Below are 23,823 nucleotides of genomic sequence, written 5' to 3'. Positions count from 1 at the left end.
ATATATATATTTATTACAAAGACTTGTAAAGTGCATTGCTTGAATCGTAAAGTATGGGTTCATACTTGTCAAGCAGGTTTATACAACACTGAAAAATAAACACAAATATGTCAGAAATCTTACAAATGAACAGGGCTTCTTATTCAGTGTGGCAATCTTAAAGGGAGTTTTTAGGTGAGTTTTTCTTAGAGGTTGACTTAATTACTAGAGAAAGAATTGAGCAAAGCAACAAGACTGGTTACCAGCGCCATGACGGTAGGAGATGTCATCTTTCTTTTAGGCGTATCATGGTGTCTGGTTAAAGCAACAGTAAGGCTCCATGTGTATTTGTTGAATTAAATTTTCAAATTAGTTGCTAAATTCCTCTGGTCTTAGGTTTCTCAATTAAGGTCAAGCCACCTCACTTGACTTTTCACAGATTGCCATTTTCTCTTCTTCCTGTCTCCCCCCCTAACTCTCCTTTCCTGCTCTTAACCCTGCTGGCCAGTGACTTTTGACTTAAGGAATAGCAACTCTAAGCTGTTGTTTTTCATTTTCAAAGAAAACTGTGTAGGAAAAAAGAGAAATAGGACATATTCAAATCATTAAAAAGATTATATAGAGACAGAGAGATCACTCTGTACCAGACACTGTGTTAAGAACTTGCAGTGAAAAGGAACCGAGACGTGGTGCTTGCCCTCAAGAGGTCAGAGTCTGTAGGTAAAATAGTCATATCAAGAGAGTTGAAAAGTACAAGTCATGGTGTGAGGGTAGGGACTGGGGGACAGCTTAAGTAAAGTTGACCATGTCAACTGGAAGAATCAGTCTTGGCCTCATAGCGGCCCTAGAGCAGGGTCTTTAAGGATGAGTGCCCCAGGCAATGTGGACTTGAGAAGGCATTGGGGGAATTCTCCAGGGAATGGAGAAGGTAATTCCTATGTTTGTGTATTGGCTCTTATGAGAAGCAAGATAGTTGTTCTGTTGGGGAATTTGGAGAGTATAGATTAAAAGAAGAGCTGGGAGAAGAAAAGGGCAGGCACTGTGAATGCTAGTAGATGTGGTGGATATGCCATGGCTTGGGAAGGAGGGGCAAAGGTTGCATCTGGAAGGAGGTGAATGAAAGTCATGGAACGGGTAGGGTAATGGAACTCAAAGTCTTGGTGAAGTAAGTCAAGGAGTAGCTGAAGGTGGCGGAGGGCATACACGTGAGCTAGTTGAATGGGAAATATTCTCAGAGAGGTGGATAAAGTGAGGAGTCTGGCTGTGCAGAGATTCAGGGTGTGACCATGAGCATATACTGCTAAGAAGGCCCTGCTCTTTGATTCCTTCCTTCCCATGGTGCTGTCTTTCTGGGGACTATATCCTCCCCAGTGTCTCTCATGTATAACCAGCCAGGATCACACACCTAAACTCCATGCCAGTTTCTAAAGTCCTCCACCTTAAACTAACCACATTTCTGACTCAAGCAACCTCATATATGAAACCTTGTAAAATCAACCTCCCCATGTTGAATTGATTATTGTTTAGTAGTCAGTATGGACCGTGTACAAACTACTGTATTACCAGCCATAACCCTTTATAGTCATATGTTTACATGGCTTTATCTCTTAAATAATAAGGCAGCTGGAGCTCAAAGATTGAATTTGTTTTTGCTTTGTTTTTTGTAAGCTAGAAAATTATCTTATGCTCCTATGTGCTAAATTTTGTGGGAGGAAGGAAGAGATAAAGAAATTAAAATTGTGGAAAGGAAGGAATTTGAAACCAAAGAATCATATGAACTCTGAAGGTCCTATAGGGTGGTAGCAAAAGCTGAAGGAGGGCTCTTGAGTAAACCTGAGGGTGAATAAGGAGGATGGTGGTGGTACCCGGGAGGTGAGGTGATAACAATAATAGGGGCTAAAAGTGTGATTACAGCCTTCCTCAAAGAAGTTGACGTTTATTGGAAAGTTTAGTGACCATTGTAAAGGAATTTCAGAGGGCACAGTGGGGAATGGACTGGGAGGGAACTTGGTTGAGTCAAGATCTGCTGAAACCCATAACTTTTTGTAAATATTGCTTCTGTGTGGGAAATATTTCAATGAGAATTGACTCTTAAACTCTCACTCTTGGATGTTCCTTGGATCAGGGCTTCTGGGGATATCCACAGGAGAATGAATCGTAGCAATAACATCAGTAATGATATTATTCAAGTGCTCACATTATCTCATTAATTCTCACAACAGCCTCATGAAGTCTGTATTATTACCTTCCCCATCTTATGAATAAGGAGAGTTAGGCATTCCCAATCCTCGCATTCCTCCTAAGTGGGCTACTTATTCTAGCCAAGGCAAGGTGTACTAGAACCAGTCAGGTCTTCTGGGAACATCAGATCCGCCGCCTTGAACGCCTGACACTGCCAACTGAACTTAGCTTCCTGAGGGACTTGGTATCCTCTGCCACTTGCTTGAGTCCTGCAGGTTCAACCAAAGCCATCCTGCCATGTTGGGAATTTGATGGGTTGTACTGCTGCCTTCTGAAAGTGGGGATTTGGATGAGTGATAAAATAGGTTAAAATATATAAAGTGAAATAGGGTGAAATACAGAAAGAAGTGGGGAGAGGAGGGAAAAAGAATGCCTTCAGGTTAGGAAGGATGATAATACTGAAACTTCCCAGAGAATATATTTCCGTCTTCGGGCCAACATATAAACTTTCAGCCTGAGCCAGCATCTTGAGCTGGGAGCGGAAGACATGGATAACAAGAATATGTATTTTGTTTATTGGGGAAAAAATAGCTCATGGGGATTGTAGAATAGGGGCTATCAAAAAGTTTAAAAATCTGGCGATATGGGGTGACCTAATTCGAGGGATTCTTGAGGTTGGATTCTCTTGCTTCTGTGAGAGAGTCGTTTCTTTTGTGCTAGCTGATGAGGGCTCTCAGTGGCCTTCTCGGGGTGCTCTCTCCCCCAAAATGAAGGGAGGACTTGGTGCCTTAGCCAGCGGAAGATCCACCCGAAGTTCAGACAGGAGAGGGCTTGTGTGCTGGAGTGAGTGTCCTCCTTCTCTTGCAGACCTGATGAGATTGAGGAGGTCTCTGCAATACTTGTCCTTTGGCTGCCAGTCACCTGGCTTAGTATCTGCCAAGAAAATGAGTTTTAGATATTGTGTAACCTAGACAACAGTGGAGTCAATATTTATCCATTTATGGAGCTCAAATCCTTTAACCAAAAGTGACCCAACTGTACATGCACAGCTTCAGTACTCATTAATACTTACACACACACACGCACACACACATGCACACCTATTTTGGTCATAATTCTTGGCTTTTTCTTTACTTTCCTACCCTCTTCTCTGCCTTGGTGCTCCTCAGTTTTTTCCCTTCAGCTCCACTCTGACCCTTTTACAGCAGGTAGTAATTCTCTGTGCATTCCGACCTCGCCCCTCCGCCAGGCCTGTCCCCTCCGCCAGGCCTGTCCCCTGCTTGCCTGTGAGGCACCTCTGTGCTCACTTCAGCAAGCTCCTCTTTCTGAAGCCTTGGAGGAATCTGTGGAAACTGGATGACATCTTCATTTCTGATGGGTTGAACCTGGCCAAGTGTTGACAGCTCTCATGTTCTTGATGACTAACCTGAGCCATACCTGGAGGGGAGCTGCTAGACAGCTGAGAGTCTTCCTGCTGAACAGATTCATGGAACACACAGTCCTCATCTTCGTCATCTTACTGGTTCTCAAGAAATTTCTCAAGCATTTGCACAAGACCGTCCAGTTTGCTGAGAGTCAGTTATGTCTTCTCTTTGGGATACTTGTCTATCCACTGGTTGTCTCCACTTAGGTCCTAATTAGCCATCGAGTCTGAATTCTTAGAGGCCATGTCAACATCCCAGGCCAGGGTGATTCTTAGTTTGCAAAACTGCTCTGGGTCGTCCTGTATTTGGTCTCATCTCCCCAGGAGTCTCCCTATGTTTTCAGTCTGCCATGTCCCTTGGATAGGAGGGACAAAGTGGATTGGAGGACCTTCAGAAAATGTGTCTTCACAGGAGATGATGTTCTCATAGGAAAAGTTGTCCTCACAGGGGAAATAGCCCACAGAGAGACTCAGGTTTGATTTGGAGCTGCTGGAGAATGAGTGCGCCGTGGAGTTCAAAGGCACAAATCTCAGGTCTCCCTCATCCCAGGGATCTTCAAAAGAAAGAAAAAATAAGTGGGATTGGGGAAAAGAAGAAGGTAATAACGGTACTTACGCAATAACGTTATGCATTCCTTTTTCTATTTGGAGCTATCGCATTCTGATAGAAGTTCATCCTGTTTTGCAATCTGCAGTGAAGAATGAAAGAGGCAGCCCTCTCCCTTTCAAAACCTGTTCTATACGACCCTCTGTACTAAGCATCTTCACGGGATGCCTCACATCATCTGTTACTACAGCTGAAAGAACTTGTATCATAAAAGAAAACTATCATCATGGTATAAAATTTGAAAAATATAAAAAAGTATGAGGATCAGAATAAATATGCCTGTGATTCCCCCTGTCCAGAGATAATGATAATCATCATGAAAACATTTTGGTGGACTCCCTTATAATCTCTTCTTTTTCTTTATATGTACTTATACGTATGTGTGTGTGTGTGTGTGTATATACATATATATATATGTGCAGTCACATCACATATATATGTAGATATGAAGGTTACATTGGCTGAAACTGAGATTATTATATTTTATGGCACAACCTACAATAAACATATATATGGCTATTCTGTCACTTTTTACCACTTTCTTATTAATGACCATTAGTAGTTATTATTCTTAATAGATAAATCTTCAGTAAACTCCCTTGTTAATCTTTGGCTCTCTTTATATTCTTAAATGTGGGTTTAATGGATCAAAGATCACAAATGTATTAAAGGATCCTTAATAGTTGTTACCAAATTGCTTCCCAGAAAGATTATAGCCATTTAGATGCCCATCCTCCCACCATCCGATGGCACTTTTTAGTGCAGCTTTTTCTATGATGCCCCAGTAAGTAACTGGGGCAGAGGGTAAGAATACTCACACGCATGCACGCACATGTTGTAGTCTCTGTAATGCTCTGCTCTGGTGGCTGCCCTCGTGAAAGAGGTGCTGCCAACTCCTGAGCCATAAACCGGGGAGGTGAAAAATCCTTCAGATCCTGAGTCTCAGTGGCTAAAAGTCCAACTGCCAGAAGTCTGTGTTCTGGGACTGTTGGTTACCATGGCAACACAAGGACCCAAGTTATAGTCAAAAATGTGGGAAGAGAGAAAAAAAGGATAGAAAGCTGCAGTAGCCAGTGCCTTGCTCCCAAAATATCCTGTATCCGTATCATCCTGGCGGATGAGGATCCCTCTCGAGGGCAGAAGGACAAATACCGTGGCGGTTACTTCCCTCTTGTCATGTGGGTGTCCAGGATAGTTCTGGTCTAGAGGGAATTTAGAGCCTATTTGGGGAAACGGACATAAACAGCCTCTTATAGGACTGAATGGTAAGTGCAGCAACAGAACTTAAAAATAATGTCATGGGAGAATGGAAGAAGGCGCCTTGCGCAGCCAGGCAGAGATGGGGGAGGGGGGGGGTCTGAAAAGTCTCCAAGAGAGGATTCCCTCTGATCTCAGTATTTAGGGGGGTGTGGAAGTTAGTGAGGTGGAGGGTGGGGAGGGGTTGGGGGAGAGGACCTTTCAGGCAGAGGGGACACGTGAGCAAGGATCCCCCAGGTGAGAAACAACCAGGAGTGTGGGGAGATCAAACATGAGGAGGTAAACAGGGTCAGTGAGATGGTGGAAGGTCTTCCACCCCTGTTAGGGAACTTGGTTTTTATCCTGCAAGCCTGTACTTGGATAGAAGTTTCATTTGTCAGGCATTCTTCCAGGTAATTCAAAGTATATTGGATACTCGACATGATTAAAACAAGCAAACCAAACAGAACTTCCAGTGCACTTGGCAGCATGAATGTTATCAGTTGGCTTTCATGAGAACGGTGTCAGTAGGTTTGCAGTGGGTTGAGGAATGGATGGGAGGAGACGAGGTGGGAACAGTGAACCTAGACCATACTTAAGCAGTGTCTGGATGACAAAGTGAGAGGGGGAGGCAGAGGCAAGGTTAGTTTCCACACCCACCCCCCAAATACAAAAACGGTGCATAGTCAGTACAGGGGGAGAGTTTCAAAACCTAAACGGTTGGCTGCTGCTTTTGGAGAGAGTAAGGGTGGGATCCGTGGCATGGACAGGGGGCTCGGTGGTAATAAAGGGAGTGTGTTATTTCCTGGTATTAGAAGGAAAAAAGTGAAGACGGTTGTGGACAAGTTTGGAGGAATGCATCATTGAGGACCTCTGTTTTCTACTTTGAGTGTCCCAGCTAGGCTTCTGCCTTATTCCTGAGATTGTCTGCACGGTTTTAAACCTGTTACCTGGATCTCTGTCCTCGTTGTCCTTGTTTCCTTGTTCCCAATGTCATCTCCTTTGATGGCCTCTTCAGTAACATGAGCTGCCTTGGTTTTTCTACAATTAGAGCTTTGCTTTTCCTTGCCATCTTCCTCTAGGCGCCTCTGCTGCTCACCAAGTCCTCCCACCTCCCAGTCTACCCTTCCCTTCCCAATGGCATCGTGGAATTATGTGGGATCGGTCAGGTCTCAGTGGGTACTTTGTAGGCGGGGAAGTAAATGGTTCATTTTCTGTTTCCAAATGTGCAAATTCTGAGGACAAATGTGGGTCGTGTAGGATTGAAGGCTGTCAGTTGCAGAGACTAAACAAAAAATAACCTTTTCTAAGAGCAAAATCATCTTGGCAAATGTAGTTACAGCCACTGCCAGCCTGGTCTAAACTGTGGGGCTATGGGGTACTGTTTTTCCGTCAATTCAGTGATTCTCAGGAAGGGAGTAGGGCTTCCACTCGAGTTTCCAAGGAATGAAGTGTGTGTGTACTTGAAAAAAGCATGTTCTTTTTTTTAAAAAAGTTTTTTTCCTTGGAGTGTAGTTGATTTACAATGTTGGAAAAGCATGTTCTTAAATTAACATTGCTTAGATATGCTTTTGGTCACTTTTTTTAAAATTTCAAGTTTCAAACAGTATTAAAAGAAACCATACGGTTTTTATGTTTATCCAAAAAGAAGCATGGATTTCAACACACACACAAACACACACATCCAAAAAAGGAAAAAGCCAAGAAACACTGGTGCAACTTAAAAGAACCTCAACTCATTGGAATCTGTCAGTTGCGTAAAGATCTTTTTCAAATATTTTTCTGTCTTTGTTTCCATTTAACAAGATTACATTTAAAGTTTTCTACGACTCTCAGGTTTTTTGCTGTTGTACCAGTTAAATTTCTAGGTTCTGTTAAATAAGATTGTTTTAGGTGAGTCTGTTTCAGGAGTTATGATGTCCTGATATAAGAAATAGGCAGAGTTGGAGTTGGGGAGACACCATGTGTACCCAACAGAGGCCACCTGGCAAGTGGCCACAGACTGCCACAAACCCCACGAGTGATTGGGGTTCTAGATTAATCCCAGCGGGTGTAGGTCAGGAGCAACATGCTATGCTCCCTAGCATTTATTGGCCACTTACTACATGCCAGGTCCTATTTTAAGCACTTTATATGTGCTTATTGTTTAATCTTCACAGCACCCCAATCTGTTACGTATCGTTAGTTGCTCTGTTTTACAGACAAAGGAACCAAGGCATGAGCAGTTATATTCCCTGCCCACCTCCTCCCTGAAAGATTCTTGGGAGAGTTGACTTAGGCCAAAATCAAATTTGTATTCTGGTTCCTTTAAAGAAACTCCTTTGAGTGGAACAGTGTGTTCTAAGTAAGGGGTCGGTAGAACCGGCCCAAAACAATGGCCACATCTGGGGCAGGCTAAAATGAGATTTAAAGTAAATATTCAGCTTCCTCTTTGGCATAAGGAGATCTGGATCCCTGTGCTCTGGCTTTTCGTGAAAACTCTGTGACCTCCTCACAGAGCAGTGGGAGCCTAGAACAGGATTCATGAGTAGCTTTCTTCCCATGCAGCTGTAGTGAAGGTCAGAGGGAAGCTGTATGCCATACCGTTACCCATGGAAATGGGACTAAACATAAATATTTAAGTAGGAAGGAACTATTTCTCAGCCTAAACTTCTAACGTTTAGAGTGATCCTGAAGGTAAAAGAGCTTCACACAGGGGAAGCCTCAGAGAAAACTTCAAATTTTATTTATTTGTACCATACTGCCGTTTCTCTGTATATTTGCTCTGTGTGTGTGTGTGTGTGTGTGTGTGTGTGTGTGTGTGTATGTACATATGTATACATGTATATTTCATTTTAAATACAGCTCAAGTAGTGAAAGTCCCTGAAACTCACCTTTTCTCCTGCCCCAGAAAAAGGATAATCACTGTTAATTGTTTGATATATATTACATAATTTGTTCAGATATTTTTTTCCTAAAGCAACATTGAAATAGCAAAAACACACGCCATCTTTAGGAGGCCATGCTGAGGAGCGCATTCAATTCTAAAAGATAACTTAGCTTTTACATCTAATAACAGATCAGGGGATTTGAGGTCCTCGTTAACAATACCCCTTGTGTTAATTTCTTTCCTAGGGCCTTATTTTGACTTGGTGGGCTAGCTTTTCTTGGATCACAGGTATATTATCTAAATAGTATAGCTGGCTCATCATTACCTCTTCTCTTGAAGCAAAATCATCTATAATAAAGCTCTTGAGTTTTCAAAAATGATAGTATGTTGTGAATTTACAACGTTTTAGAACTGAAGCCAGTAGTAATGGAAGTTTTGAAAATTGGAACACTTCCTCAAATCCATTTGACTTGATGGGATTTGGAGCCTAAATAAATAGAGTGGGAAGTTTCTCACTTAGAAATTAAGCTACTGTTATGGTTAATTTTGCGTGTTAACTTGACTAGGCCACAGGGTACCCAGATATTTGGTTCAACATTATTCTGGTGTCTGTGAGGATGCTTCTAGATGAAATTAACATTTGAATTGGTGGACTGACTAAGGCAGATTGCCCTCCCTGGTGTGGGAGGGCTTCCTCCAATCCTTTGAAACCTGAATAGAACAAAAAGCTGAGTAAGGGAGAATTTGCTCTATCTTCCCTGACTGTCTTTGAGCTGGGACGTTAGTTTTCTCCTGCCTTTGGACTCAGACTGGAATTTACATCATCAGTTCTCAGGTTCTCAGGCCATTGGACTTGGACTGGAGCTACACTATTGGCTCTCCTGGGTCGCCAGCTTGCAGAGGCTAGATCTTGGGACTTTTCAGCCTCTGTAATTGCATGAGCCAATTCCTTACAATAAACCTCTTTTCTCATTCATTTTTGTATATGTGTGTGTGTGTGTGTGTATATGTATATACACACATTCATATGTGTACTCTTGGTTCTGTTTCTCTGGCAAACCCAGACTAATATAGCTACTTGTTTTTCACTTTTTGAAATTATGAAGTATTTTAACAATATAAAAAGATGTCATGAACCCTGTCATATGATACACTGAGGACACAATGTCATTTTTATGGTGGTCTTGCCCAAAATGTATAATCACAGCCTAATAATGAGACAATAACTGTCACAAACTGAAGAAGACTAAAGAGAAATGACAACTAAATGCACTGTGGGATTCTGGATAGGATTATAAGAATAGGAAAAGGACATTAGTGGAAAACCTAGGGAGACTTCACTATGTTCTTTATTTTAGTTAATGGTATTGTACAAAGTTAATTTTCTGGTCTGATTATTGTAGTATGATTGCATAAGATATTAACATTAGGGGGAGTGGGGTGAAAATATATGGATAATGTGTTTGTGACTTCTCTTGTAAGTCTAAAATTAGGTCAAAATAAAAAAATTTAAAAAGAATACATAAAAATATAGTAAATGATGTAACACACACCTATATACTTATAACTCAGTTTGGTCAAGTCTTATATTTTGCCATATTTGATCCATTATTTTTTTGAAAAGAAATAAAACATTTTAGATAAAACTTAAGTCCCTTTATATCCCTTCCCTGATCCCCTTTTTTCCCCGCTTCTCCCATGATTGCGATCCTGAATTTGATGTTTATTTATCTTGTGCTGCTATAATATGATTTTACATATTAATATATTGTTTTACCTTTGGAGACAAAAACCAATATAAATATAAATTTACTTAATACCACTGAACTGCACACTTAAAAATTGTTAAGATGGTAAATTTTGTGTTATGTGAATTTTGCCAAAGTGAAAGAAATTTAGGGAAAAAAAAACATGGTAAATGGACTACAGGTGATGCTCTTTGGAAAAGAGGAAGTATCCATGGTTTATTTTGCTTTGCAACAATTATTGTTGACAAAGACATCCTTTTTCCAAACCAATTTCTTAGCTGAAATATTTGCAGTGTTTATCTTGGGGATTAGGGAAAGGACAGGTATAATTTCCTATGCTCTATATGTTCATTCCCAAACAGACAAAGCCTTATCAAAGCTCATGTACTTAATTAAAGGAGGATGGTGGTGAAAATAGTGTTTTGGTGTGAGCAAAGTTAAATGGTGCTTTCACATGTTCGGTCATTTAATTTTCATGACAGTCCTCTGAGTTGTGTGTTTTCATCCCAGTCTTAAGTTGTGCAGTTCATATTACCCAGATCTGCCTCCAGAGTCCAGAGGCCCTCTGGAGCTAGGTTGCTGCTGCTGGGGACCAGCCTCAGCTGATTTGTTTCTACATCACTGGTGAATATGGTTAGTCAGCAAGGAACAGTAGATGAGAACTATACGTTTCCTTTCCCCCAACTTCACCCAGTATGAAAGAAACTCACAGGTTGAATTCTGCCACACACACAGCATATAATGGCAAACAAGCATAAAAACTTTATAGTGTTGTTTTGTAAGCTCCAGAATTGTGCTGCCCAGCGGGGTAGCCGCTAGCCACGTGCAACAATTAAAATTAAATTTTAAAAAATGGTTCTTCAGTCGTTCTAACCACATTTCAAGTGCTAAGTGACTACCTGTAACTAGTGGCTACCTTATTGCACAGGGCAGACAAAACTTCTCCATCACTGTAAAAGTTCTATTGGACACAGCTGCTCTGGAAGGTCCCGTGGTCTGTCCTCTTGTGCATTTGGATAGCACTGTGAAAGAAAAGTTTTGTTAGAGGCAGATGGAACAATCCTCTAGCTAATCTATCAGGATTTAGCTAACTTTCATGTCAGGATCAGCTGATAAAATTTCCTCCAAAGTGTCTAGAAATAGGACTAGTGGGAATCTTTAGCTGAGGGTACCATTTTGAAGGGTTTAGACAGCTGGGTTGGATAGAGTCTTATATTCAGTTTATGCAAGAGAGGGAATATTTGTACAATACTTAGAGCCCATTGTGAACATCATTTGATCAATGAAAAATCATGTACGGCAGCCATTATGCTGTGAGAAACATAGTTGGCTGGATTTTCTGTTTATATGAGCTTTTGATTAGTCATTCAAATGCTGACTGCCCCAGAGTACAGGTTAAAAATAATTATCACCAGGCTTCCCCGGTGGCGCAGTAGTTGAGAGTCCGCCTGCCGATGCAGGGGACACGGGTTCGTGCCCCGGTCCGGGAAGATCCCACATGCCGCGGAGCGGCTGGGCCCGTGAGCCTGCGCGTCCGGAGCCTGTGCTCCGCAACGGGAGAGGCCACAGCAGTGAGAGGCCCTAGTACTGAAAAAAAAAAAAAATAAATAATATTTATCACCTTTGCTAACTTGTTCATGTTGAAGTAATTTGAAAAATCGCAGACAGTATAATAGCCTGTGTATAGATTGTCTCATTTAGTCTTTACAACATCCCTTTGCAGTAGGCATTGCAGGTATTAACCTCATTCGGGGCTTGATTGAATTCCCCACGGTCCTGTGGCCAGGCTATTACACGATGGAATCAGTTTCTTTTTTCATTGAGTGAGAACTCAGTGCAAATCGTTTGTACAATTGCCAAACAAAAGCATATAACTTTTCTTGTTTTATTTCTTAATGTCAAGGCTCATACCTACTTCAGGCCAAGACTGACAGTGCCTTGTGCAACACCAAATACAGAGAACCTATAATCCTTTCCTATCTCTCTGTTAAAATATGTCCTGTAGTTTTCAGTTTTTTTTTTTTAATAAACAACTGCATGCTTTCCATTTGAGTGCTCTATCAAGTTCCAGGCCACTTCTAGCAGCAGCAAAGTCATTTTCAACCTGAATTTGCTTAATCCATAAAATAGCGATAATGACGTCTTCTTTGCAGAGCTTTTGTAATGATTGGAGATTATATGTGTGGGATGCACGGCAGTTGGTTTATTTTCATTGCATCACCGAAGAATCTGCAACAACCTCCTCTTTTACTGGCATTGCCCCTCTGGGAAAAGTGTTTTTATTTTATTTTAAAATTTAAAATACAGACCCGTTGCCAACTCTGATCGTGTATTAAAATCATGTGTGCGTTTAATAACTATACTTGCGTTATGGTTATCTGAATGTCTCCCCTCACTGGTTGGAGCCTCCAGAAGGGCAAGGCTGGTCCCTGTCATTCTAGGTGGTGTCTGCATCCTCCAGCAGGGTGCCAGATCTGCTAACCTGTCTGGGATTCTGGTGGTCATAGGGAGCCATCCTTTCCCTGTGTGTAACTTACAAGGGAGCCACACTGGAAACTTTTCCACTTCTAGTGTATTTTCCATTTGGGGTGGAAATACCCAGAAGGGGATCTTTTTGGGGCTAAGCATTGGTGAAATGACTGTCATCCCATCTGGATGTTCAGATGACATAGATGCAAATTGTTGAGGCCAACCGTTGTTCTCCCTTTGATACCATTCTAAATTGGGTAGACGGTTTCCTTGGTGGAAGAAATTTTCCGCAAGAAATTTTTGGGAAAGGATGGGGAGGATGTAGACTCCACAGGTGCTTTTAGTTACCTCGTTAGCATTTTGCTACCTTTCCTTAAAGGACTAGCAGTAAAATGCTCAAAATGCAAAGACCTTTGTTCACATTCTCTAGGGGATTGCAAAGGAAAGGGGTGAAGGTGGGAGCCAGGGATTGGAAATCTGAGGAGATGAGTTCAAGGTTGATTATCTAGAAGGACTGGAGAAGAGTTCAGAGGCAGATAGGAGCTGGCCTCCAGTGTTGTTCTTATATTCTGGAAAATCAGAAAGATGGTGGAAAGTGTCTGAAGAGTGAATGAAGCCTGAACGTGAATAGGAGCAGGAAATGTGAATGCCAATTATAATAGTTAACTTCAGTTTAATTAGAAGGGGATCAGAAGAAAAGCAGAATGGGAACAAGTGAGCCGGGGGTGCGGTGGGATGTGGACTGGATGTCGGTCTGCATCTCTCTGGCCATTTTCATCAGCCACCACAGAGTTCCCACCAGTAGATACTGCCTGCGGCCAAAGCCTCCTGTCCTGCTCTCCCTCCCACCTTTAAAGGGTTTACGGATTCAGTGCCTTATATTTCTGTCCAACCTTTTCTTAGCACAGATAAAGCTTCTCTCCACTCCCCTGAGGCTGAACACAGTTAAGCTATGGGGGAGGTTCCCCACCTCTGGCTCAGATCTCCAGCAGCATCTGTGAACGGATACTGTTGTATGTCTGCACAGTGGTCTCCATTTAGTTATGAACCACTTGTGCACATCTCCTTCTGGAAGGCAGTTTGTTACCCAGAATGCACTTGTGGTGGCCTACCAGCTTTGGAACTGGTTAATGAAAATGACGTTGGTTAATGAAAATGACATTGGTTAATGAAAATTGTAGGAAATGCTCAGGCAAGACTTCTTCAAATCTTTTAATGTTAAAAATAGCTTTTTAAGAGAGCTATAAAAACAGTACAAGATGATTATGGAAAATTAGAAGATACAAGACAAAGAGAGGAAATCCTTTTAAAAGCAAAACTTTAGGGATGGAAATCAGAGCAGTGGTTGCCAGAAGCTGGGAGCAGGGAAATGATATCTGTTGTAAGGGGACCAGAGGGTGCTCTTTGGGGGATAGAAATAATCTATATCAGCATTGTCCACCAAAAATGTAATTTGAGCCAGAAATGCAAGCCAGTAACTTTTAACTTTTAATTTTCTAATAGGTACATTAAAAAAGGAAAAAGAAACAGCTAGAATTATTTAATCTGTATTATATTTAACCCAATATATGGAAAATATTATAATTGCACCACATATTAGTAAGATTTTTACATTCTTTTTAAAGATTTTTTTTGATGTGGAACATTTTTTTTTTTTTTTTTTTTTAATGCGTTACGCGGGCCTCTCACTGTTGTGGCCTCTCCCGTTGCGGAGGACAGGCTCCGGACGCGCAGGCTCAGCGGCCATGGCTCACGGGCCCAGCCGCTCCGCGGCATGTGGGATCCTCCCAGACCGGGGCACGAACCCGTGTCCCCTGCATCGGCAGGCGGACTCTCAACCACTGCGCCACCAGGGAAGCCCGATGTGGAACATTTTTAAAGTCTTTATTGAATTTGTTACAGTATTGCTTCTGTTTTATGTTTTGGTGTTTTGGCTGCAAGGCATGTGGGATCTTAGCTCCCTGACCAGTGACTTAACCCACATCTCCTGCACTGGAAGGCGAAGTCTTAACCACTGGACTGCTAGGGAAGTCCCTAGATCTTTTGCATTTTTTTAAACCAAGTCTTTGAAGTCTGGTGTGTATTTTACACCTCGGAACATCTGATCTTGGACCAGGCACATTTCAAGGGCTCGGTAGCCACATGTGGCAACTCTACTAGGCAGCACAGCTCAACATTGTTTTGGTGGTAATTACACGATCGTGTACATTTATCAAAACTCATTGAATTGCGAAAAAAATACATGCACCCCGATGTTCATAGCAGCACTGTTTACAATAGCCAAGACATGGAAGCAACCTAGATGTCCATCGACAGATGAATGGGTAAAGAAGATGTGGTATATATATACAACGGACTATTATTCAGCCATTAAAAACAATGAAATAATGCCATTTGTAGCAACATGGATGGACCTAGAGATTATCATACTAAAGTGGAGTAAGACAGACAAAGACAAATATCCTATGATATCACTTATATGTTGAATCTAAAAAGATGATACAAAGGAACTTATTTACAAAACAGAAATAGACTCACAGACACAGAAAACAAACCTATGGTTACTAAAGGGGAAAGGGGGTGAAGGAGGGATAAATTAGGAGTTTGGGATTAATAGATACACACTAATATATATATAAAATAGAAAAACAACAGGGTCCTACTGTATAGCACAAGGAACTATATTCAATATTTTTTAATAATGGAAAAGAATCTGAAAACTAATACACACGCATATATATAACTGAATTAGTTTGCTGTACACCTGAAACATTATAAAGCAACTATACTTCAATAAAAAATAAAAATTTAAAAAGTTAATGATTATGTAATTTTTTAAAAAACTCATTGAATTGTATACCTAAAAAGGATGACTTTTGCTTTATTTAAATTATATATCAATTTAAAAAAACCATTTTCCTGCTAGCCAGAATGAGCCATGAACATCTATTAAAATTATCCTCTTAAAATGCATCTCAGAAATGGAATTTGGCAATTTTTTGAAAATGGAAGTTATAAAAGCATACATTAGAACCACCCAAGGCTAGTAATTTTTGTAGACTTCAGATGTATATGTATGTGGGGGGGGGGGGGGTGTCTGTCTGTTTTTCCATTACACAGCTCAGTTTAGAAAGGGCTGGTGAAAATTGAATTAGTGCAATTTTTAAAAAAGGATTTAGATGTCTTTGACAAAATAAAGATGAAGACAAATTGTTTTGAGAAAGGCCCAGTGCTAATTCTAGGAAAGAGCTTGTCATTTTCTCTTCTGTTTCATGGCTACTTCTCTTGCAATGGTATTAAAAATCACTTCTCTCTTTCTTCTGCTTCTGTTATGTAACCTGCTTTGTAGTAACTATTTTGACAGTGGATCTGTCTGTCTGCAGGCATTTTGGGGGTGTGTTGGGGGGGGACAAGGATGGAACTCATGTACCCACTTGATGGGAGGAGGTTGGTGGGGCAGCTGGTTGTGGGAGAGTAAGTTTAACTTTCATAACTAAAGCCGGGAAATATTTTTGGCTGTGGAAAGATGTGTCACTAATTATAAATAATGTCTTTTGCCTTTTGGCAGGTATTTTGGTATTTTCTTTTTACACCTAAAATTCTATGTTTACGTTCTGTTGAAGCTAAGGTACACATTAACAATTTCCAAATAAATACTTCTAAGAGAAATAGATGAAAAGGATATCTTCTAAATGGCCCGAGTATCTGGACTGACAATAAAAAGATAAAATTCATTGGGGCTGAAAAGTCAATTCCATAAGTGTAGGCTGGGGAAGACACCTGATAAGAAATTATCCCACAGTATTTGTAGAGGGCAAAGTGTGATACCATTGTTTTAAAACTTTACAGTCTGCAGGATACATTTAAGATGTAGACCACAGGTTAGGAACAAGATAAGCTCTTGTCATTTTGTTTTATTTTAGCTCAGGTCTTAGGTAAGTGTTTTGTGTTCAAGAAGCAATTCATCTAAGTTTGTAGTTAACAAGATGAATCTCATCTACAGCAGGGGTGATGGAATTTCAATGTGCATTGAAGATGCAGTTTCCTGTCCTCGGAAGTTTCTAGTTTAATACACTAGAGTTGGGGCTTAGAATCTGTCCTCTCAACATACACTTGCCAGTAGACTCCACCTTGAGAAACACTGATCCAGAACAGCCGTTTAGATTTGATTGGATTTTCTCTCTATATTAGACACACTATGGTGAACTCACATAAAAGGTAGGATCCTGTTGGGAAGGTGCTAACATAGCTTATAACACAAGGCCGCATTCCAAGTGGTCCAGATGGAATGAAGTGAGGGAGCTCAGAGCCGGAGGGCAGTGCCACCCACAGTTGACTCAAGGATGTGGGTAGGATTCAGGTTAGTGGAGACAAAACTGGGTGTCCAGGCACCTTGAGGGAGATAGTGTGCAACCCAAAAGGGAGATGGCATCACCTGGGGAAGGAGCCTTACTTAGTTAGATGTTGACTATGATTTTGGAGTGCCAAGGAAATTTTAACAGGAAAAAAGAATTATGAAAATAAGGAAGCAACACGTGAAAGAAACCTGATTAATTCCTGTCAGTGGTCCTTAAACTTGAATGTGCATTAGAATCACTTGGAGGATTTGTTAAAGTATAGGTTGCCGAGGCCCACCCTCAGCGTTTCTGATTTCGTGGGTCTGGGCTGGGGCCTGAGAATTTTCATTTAAGTTCCCAACTTCTGCTGATGCTGCCTGGTCTGGGAACCACACCCCGAGGCTCACTGCTGTTAATGAATTTGGTGTCTTGATTTATCAAGAATCCACGGATGAAGACTGGAAGAAATCCCAGGGGCAAGATGGATAAGGAGATGGCCATCAACATGTTATGTGGCCTAGAATGCCTACCACTTGGGCCGTCTTTTCCCCTCTTTCTTCTGAGATTTCTTTACACTCAGAGCAACTGATCAAACCAAAAATACCCTGGGGGCGGGGTCAGGAATGTGGTCATAGAGAATAATTTGATAACTATAAACGTGTATTCATCATATGCCCAGAGTACTTCCAAAACCCTGATTGAAATTGTATCATATTTGAGGACCAGCATTTACTAGACTATTCATCCACTGCTTTATAGAAATCTCAACTCTAAAACTGAACTCATGACCTTAACCCCTCAAACTTGCTCCTCCTGTAGTGGTCTTTATAAACGGCGTCATCCCCTGCCCAATTTTTTGTGTCATAGGCTGGACGTGATCTGGGACATTATTCCTTCCGTCTCACACTTAAGCCTGCATCTAATCATTCACAAAGTCCCATCAATTCCATCTCCCAGTATAGCTTGTCCACGTCACTGTCATCACGTGATCATCATCACCAGTTCTCACGTGGACCTTCCCACACCTTCTCTGGCTCCTTCTGATTCATTATCTACACAGAAGCCAGAGAGACTTTTTTTTAGAAACACAAATTGTATCAGGTCATCGCTATGCTTAAGACCCTTCAATGTCATCCCTCTGCATGACATGGCCCCAGCCAACGTCTCCTCATTTTGAGCCACTCCCCTTTATTCTTTAAACTCCAGTCCCACTGACTGTGTTACTTCCTGAACTAAGCATAAAACCACTGCTCTTTGCTGAGGTGATTACAGACCTGTATCCCAAGGGTATCCACAGAGAAGGTGAATGTGACACTGCTCCTTAGACAGCTTTTGTGCCATTAGAAAATGGTGGCCCTCAAGGGAGATGCAGCACCTGGGCTGAAACAGGCTGGATTTTAGCCTCCACTTACCAGGGCAGGGCATCCTGTACAGGACACAACCTGCACAGCCAGAATGATGACCCTGACTTGAAGATGTCAGTTGGTTCACCTCCAAATTAAAATAGGTCTGCTTGTCGTATTTAGAAGCAGAATATTGGACAACTTCTGGAAATTCCTGATAGCCCAGTGACTTAATAAGAATTGTAAATATGAAAAGGCTTTTACCGCGGAGCTATAGAAATTGTTCTTTGCGTGACCAGGATAACACGTACATGTCTTTCTAAGCCAGCATGGTTACATCTGTGCTGCCTGATCAGAAGCCTCATCTCATAGTTGAAGATCAGGAGTGATTTACAATCTAGAATGTCGCTGTCAGCTTGCGTCTATGTTTGAAACTGAACACGTAAAGCCCCAAGACTACTGTGGTTTTCCTGTGTGGAGGAGGGCCTCCAATTCATCAGAGAGGCGTGGCATTCTTTCATACGATGTGTTTGCTCTTGTGAAAATGACTTGAAGTATTTAGGAGCTGGCAGCAGAAGAGATGGGAGGAGACCTAATTCTTGCTGGGCATGAGTCATCTTAATACAAATCTAAATTGAATGTTTTATTAAGCAGTTTCATTGTTGGTACAGAACTATTCCTCGATCCTAGGTTGCTTTGATGTACATGTTATATATCCACGTGTCCTCTGCCAGGATCCTAGCATAGACCTCTCCCTGAACAAACACTGAAGACATATTACGTATTATGATAATTTTGCTTTTGATTTGGGGGCAGTTTTGTTTCTTGTTTTTAAAGTCAGTGTTGAATATTCAGGGGGTGTTTGTCTTTTTTCAGATGTATGGGAGTGCCTAAATCTTATTTGGGGGGGAGTATAAGAAAGTATGAAAAACAACCATGCATACTTGATACCGTTGTAATTTCAAACGACTAATGGACGCTCCCTGCAGGTCATTGCTGGGTCTCTCAGTAGGAAAAGAATTTGAATCTGGGAGCAAGCAGTCATTTTGTAAGTGTTTGTTATGACATGGCAATTGCTGAATATGCTGTATCTAATTGAATTAGTGTATCATATTCATTACTGGATCATAAGGGCGGTTGTTGAATGTTGTTACCGAAAAGAGCATAACATGGCCAGCACATCACGGCCTTAGAAAACTCAATCTTCTATACAGAGCTGTAGCTGGGCCTTTCAGGCCAGCTGAGCTCTAAACTCTGCCTCCTAGGGTGCCCTGTACCTTTGTAATCATGGGTCCCCTTATCCCTGGCAGATGGTCAATCTGCTGCTGTCACAGCCTAGCACCTCATCCTAGGCCTCACCACCTGTGATAGTTCGCTAGGGCTGCCGTGACAGAGTACTCCAAACTGGATGACGTAAACAACAGAAATTTATTCTCACCGTTCTGCAGGCTGAAAGTCCAAAATCAGAGTTTGGCAGGGTTGGAGGCTTCTGAGGACAGGATCTGTTCGAGGTTTCTCTCCTTGGCTTGTACATGACCGTCTTCTCCTTGTGTTTTCACATCATCTTCCATCTATGCACGTCTGTCAGTCCAAAGTTCCCCTTTTTATGAGGACGCCGGTCAGAATGGAATAGGGCCCACCTGAATGATCCCATTTTAACTTCGTTATGTCTGTAAAGACCCCCTCTCCGAATGAGGTCACAATCTGAGGAACCGCACTTATAGTTGAGCTTTGATACAAATGAGCCTTAGCAATCTAGCTATACTTATTTTGGAATCTTCCTTAAATCACCAAAGAAAATCTGTAAATTAGCTGAATTTTCACCCTTTTTCGGTACCCAACAGAGCACCTTAGTGTCGGCAATGTTGCTTCTGCAGTTAACAGTGCACTCTCTCATTCATATTCCACGAGTCATTAGGCCAGAAAGTGTTAGATAAATGAAAACAGATATGAGAGCGGCACCTTTAATAAGGGGGCTTCGGCCACGCCCTTTCCACCCAAGTCCATGACCTGTAAAACATCTAACCCATTCCACGTTCGGAGGATTTAACATCCTGTAACATGTTGATCTGTAGTGTGTTTTTACTTGACACTTGTTTTGGTTACACCACTCATGCATAGCCTTTATTTGCCACATAAGCCTTGTTTAGCTGAGTGGTTTTGACACTCACAGCTCTCCAGTGCTTTGGGCTGACTGTTTATTCCAGGAGTTTACAGCTGAATTTTCTGGCAGGTCATTCTGACACTGTCTAGTGATTCCTTTGGATATGTAGTTTCTTGAGCTGAAGGATGTCTTTCTTTTCTCCTCAGGGCGTTTCCCGGTTTCTGGAAGATGGAGGTATCTGCCAAGCCTCTCCCTCTGTAGACCCCTGGCTCCTGTCACACTTGTATGCCCCTATATGTATTTTTAAACTTGCTCCTCCCCCCGTTCCCAAGCATGTTATATGTTAATGTCACTGGTATGTACCTTGTTAGGCTTCTGGGCATTGAGACACAACCTGTTTTTCATTTCTCCTAGCCTAGGAGACCAGGACGAATGGGAGCTTTTCTCCTCTCTCTACTAAATGAGTCAGGCTTTGTCTCTTCTTAGGCATATTCTATAATATCAGCAATCTGCTAATAAAACTACCCATCCCTGCAAGAAGCAGAATTTAGGGCTGTTTAGATACTGCATGGCATCATCATCGTCTGTATGTCTATGAGCCTGTAGCAATGTGGAAGGAGACCAAGGTCAAAGGCCCTTTCTGACTGTGTGTGAATGGGCCTAGTAATCTTTACTGTTAAGATGAAGTGGAATATTATAAAATTTCTACTAAATAAGAAATAAATATATCAGTAAGGCTATCAACCATCTCAGCTTTCCTTTAAAACATAGATATCTACCCCAGAAGTTCTGTCTCTGGCTGGTTTCTTTTTATTTACAGAAACTTGAGCTGTTGACTGTCTCTAAGCAGAGGAAGGCCTAGGACAATTGTGAAGAGTCAGAGGTAGATCTGTAACTTACGAAGGGTGACAGAAAGAATTTGAGAGTTGTTCGTTTGTTTTTTGGGTGGGATTTTTAGGTCTAGAAGGTTTTTAACATGTTTATTGTGGAGTGGAAGGAAACAGATGAATAGAAAAGATTGAAGGTGTGAGAGAATGAGGGGGTGAATATGGAAAAGGTTGGGATGGTATCAAGAACACGGTGGAGAGTTTTCCCATGACAGAGGGTTAAGAGCCGGGAACAGGCAAGTAAGTATATACAGAAATTTTAGATAGAGGAGAGTTCCCTGGGATTCTCAGTAAGGTAGGGTATGAAGTAATCTACTGAGATGAAGGGTGGGCAGGAATAGGAAAAGACTAGGGGAGAGTTTAGTAGGAATTTTTAGAGACAGCCATTATGAGGAATGTGATAGGGAGGGAAATAATGATGAATAAAAGTTGAGTAACATTAAGCGCCCATTCGAGATTAGATAGCAGGCATTTGAAGTGGAGCCAACCCAGCTTCCTCTAGCAGTGCTCGGTGCAACGAAATCGAGACACAGCAAGGAGTTTCACAGGGAGAAACACATATTTCATGCTGTATTACTATTTGACAGAAGGCAGGACTTGAAGGCATCCTGAGATTAAGATAATTCCAAGACATTCAATACACATGGTATAAACAGCAAAAACGTAGAAAGTATACTTTTACATAGTAAAAAAGTATAGTTTCATACTTATACAAATATACAAATGCTATATGTACTTTTATCAATATATTATGTAAAAATAGTATATTTTGATGAGTACATAGTAAAAATGTATATTTTTTATGTATATACAAGTATATTATTCCTTTGCCTTGTTTTTAAGCTCAAGCAAACACTACGTTAAGTAGAATGTGTACCTCAGTCACTTAGAATATCCAAGTTTGCTGAAGTTGGCTAGGGAAAAGGCATGTCTCTGGCACATAGGCTCACCTAACCAGGTCCACGAGGTGGACTTTGTTGGAAAGCAAAGGTAGAAATTGGGGATGGTCACTTGAATGAAAGTTCGTCAGTGCCTAGAATATTTACTGGCACATGGTGGGTGAATGATAAATGTCCTTTGAATCAACATGTATATGTGTGTACGAATGAATGTATGGATTAGCCATGTCATTTTGAAGCACTAGTCCTACCGGATAAAGTATGGAAAATCCTGGTTACATTGGTTATGCCAACACTAGGCATTCAGCATATAGCTGTGGTGAAAGCGAGCTTTCAAATTCCTGTTAAGACAATTGAACATATTTTACTTCACTTTTCTTCTCTGTCTCCCCCATTCCTTTTCTCCTGAAAGCTGTGGGTTGCCAGAACTTTTATTAAAATGAAAACAAAAATCTAGGTTGATGAGCTAAGACAGAAAGGAGCCAAACAAGTCCATTAGTGTACTGTTCTTTAATATGCAATACTCTATAGCACATTTGGTGGTGATTAATGAATAACTTTGTGTTGATGGATACAAGCAATTGGTTATTCATCAAACCTGTACTGAGTATATGTCCTGAGCTAAGCTTGGCAAGAAATCATTAAGAGCGGGATCTTAATTCTTAAAAAGCTTAGTCCGGTAGAGACAACATTCCACGGACCTAGTCAGGTGAGCCTACCTGCCAGAGACATCCCTTTTCTTTAGCTAAATATAGCGTCTAGTAGAGATAACCAATGGCTCCATGTGGTACCTGGCAACAGAGGTTAAAAAAAAAATGCTATGGGAGTACTTGATGCTGTGGTTGTGGATTTTCCGTGGGTAGTCTGCCATGACATACAGCTTTCATGTACAAGATACAGGTACTTCCTTAGGCTTTAGCGTAAAGGATGGTGGGGATGACTCTCAGTGGATGATAATTTTATAGTTCTTCTTGCTTCCTTCCTGTGGTGGATGGAGGGAGTGCTTGTCATGCTTGGGTTGGGAGTGGACGGTTAGTCGCCTCAGTAAATGGCCACTCCATCTTTCTATTGATTAGGCCACGGACTTGAGTCCTTTCTTTTTCCTAAACACTGTATCAAATTCTGTTAGCTTTTCCATCAAGATGTAGACAAGGTGATAGGAATGTTGATATCTTGTTAGGGGGTGTGTTACATAGGTATGTGCATTCGTCAGAACTCATATATAGTTAAGCCCTGTGCATTTCCCTCTATGTAAATTCCCCTTCTCAGTCTCCCTTTCCCCACCTGGGCCTTAAATACCAAATACACGAAACTCTCCTTCCTCAGGGCCTTTGCACTGGCTGTTGTTGCTACCTGGAAGTTCTTCCTGTATAGTCACATGATTTTCTCTCTCACCTTTTTTCAGGGCTTTGTTCAATGTCATTTTATCGGTGGGGCCTTCGCCGATTATATTAAAATGGTAACTCCCTGCCATTCCCTTTTTGCACAAAGAGCCAGCAGAATGTACAATTAAGATCATGGGCTCTGGTTTCAAATCCATCTTCTAGAGCTGTATGACTCGGGTGCCCTTTCTGTGCCTCAGTTTTATCACCTAGTATCATGTCAGTAGGGTTATTGTGAAGATTTAATGAATTAATACACGAAAAGCACTTAAAACAGTGCCTGATACATAGTAAGCTAATGTTATCTTTATCCCCTTTCCCTGCTTTGTTTTTCCTAAATTAGTTCTCACCATCTGATT

The 23,823-nt window shown here is 41.3% G+C and overlaps 1 protein-coding gene across 1 annotated transcript; it reads right to left on the bottom strand.

The window, feature by feature from the left end:
- C10H12orf71 (chromosome 10 C12orf71 homolog) lies at positions 1 to 23,622 on the bottom strand. Its single transcript, XM_032646965.1, is given in 5 exon segments — positions 1 to 3,093; positions 3,468 to 3,535; positions 3,538 to 4,137; positions 5,023 to 5,175; positions 23,382 to 23,622. Coding segments are annotated over 5 exon segments (1,368 nt in total). The 3' UTR covers positions 1 to 2,787.
- Positions 23,623 to 23,823: the final 201 nt, after the last annotated feature.

This window comes from Phocoena sinus, chromosome 10, assembly GCF_008692025.1.
Source record: "Phocoena sinus isolate mPhoSin1 chromosome 10, mPhoSin1.pri, whole genome shotgun sequence".
In the NCBI taxonomy this organism is placed as follows: Eukaryota; Metazoa; Chordata; class Mammalia; order Artiodactyla; family Phocoenidae; genus Phocoena; species Phocoena sinus.
Note: the sequence above shows the minus strand (reverse complement) of the source record. Positions and strands in the feature narration are given on the sequence as shown.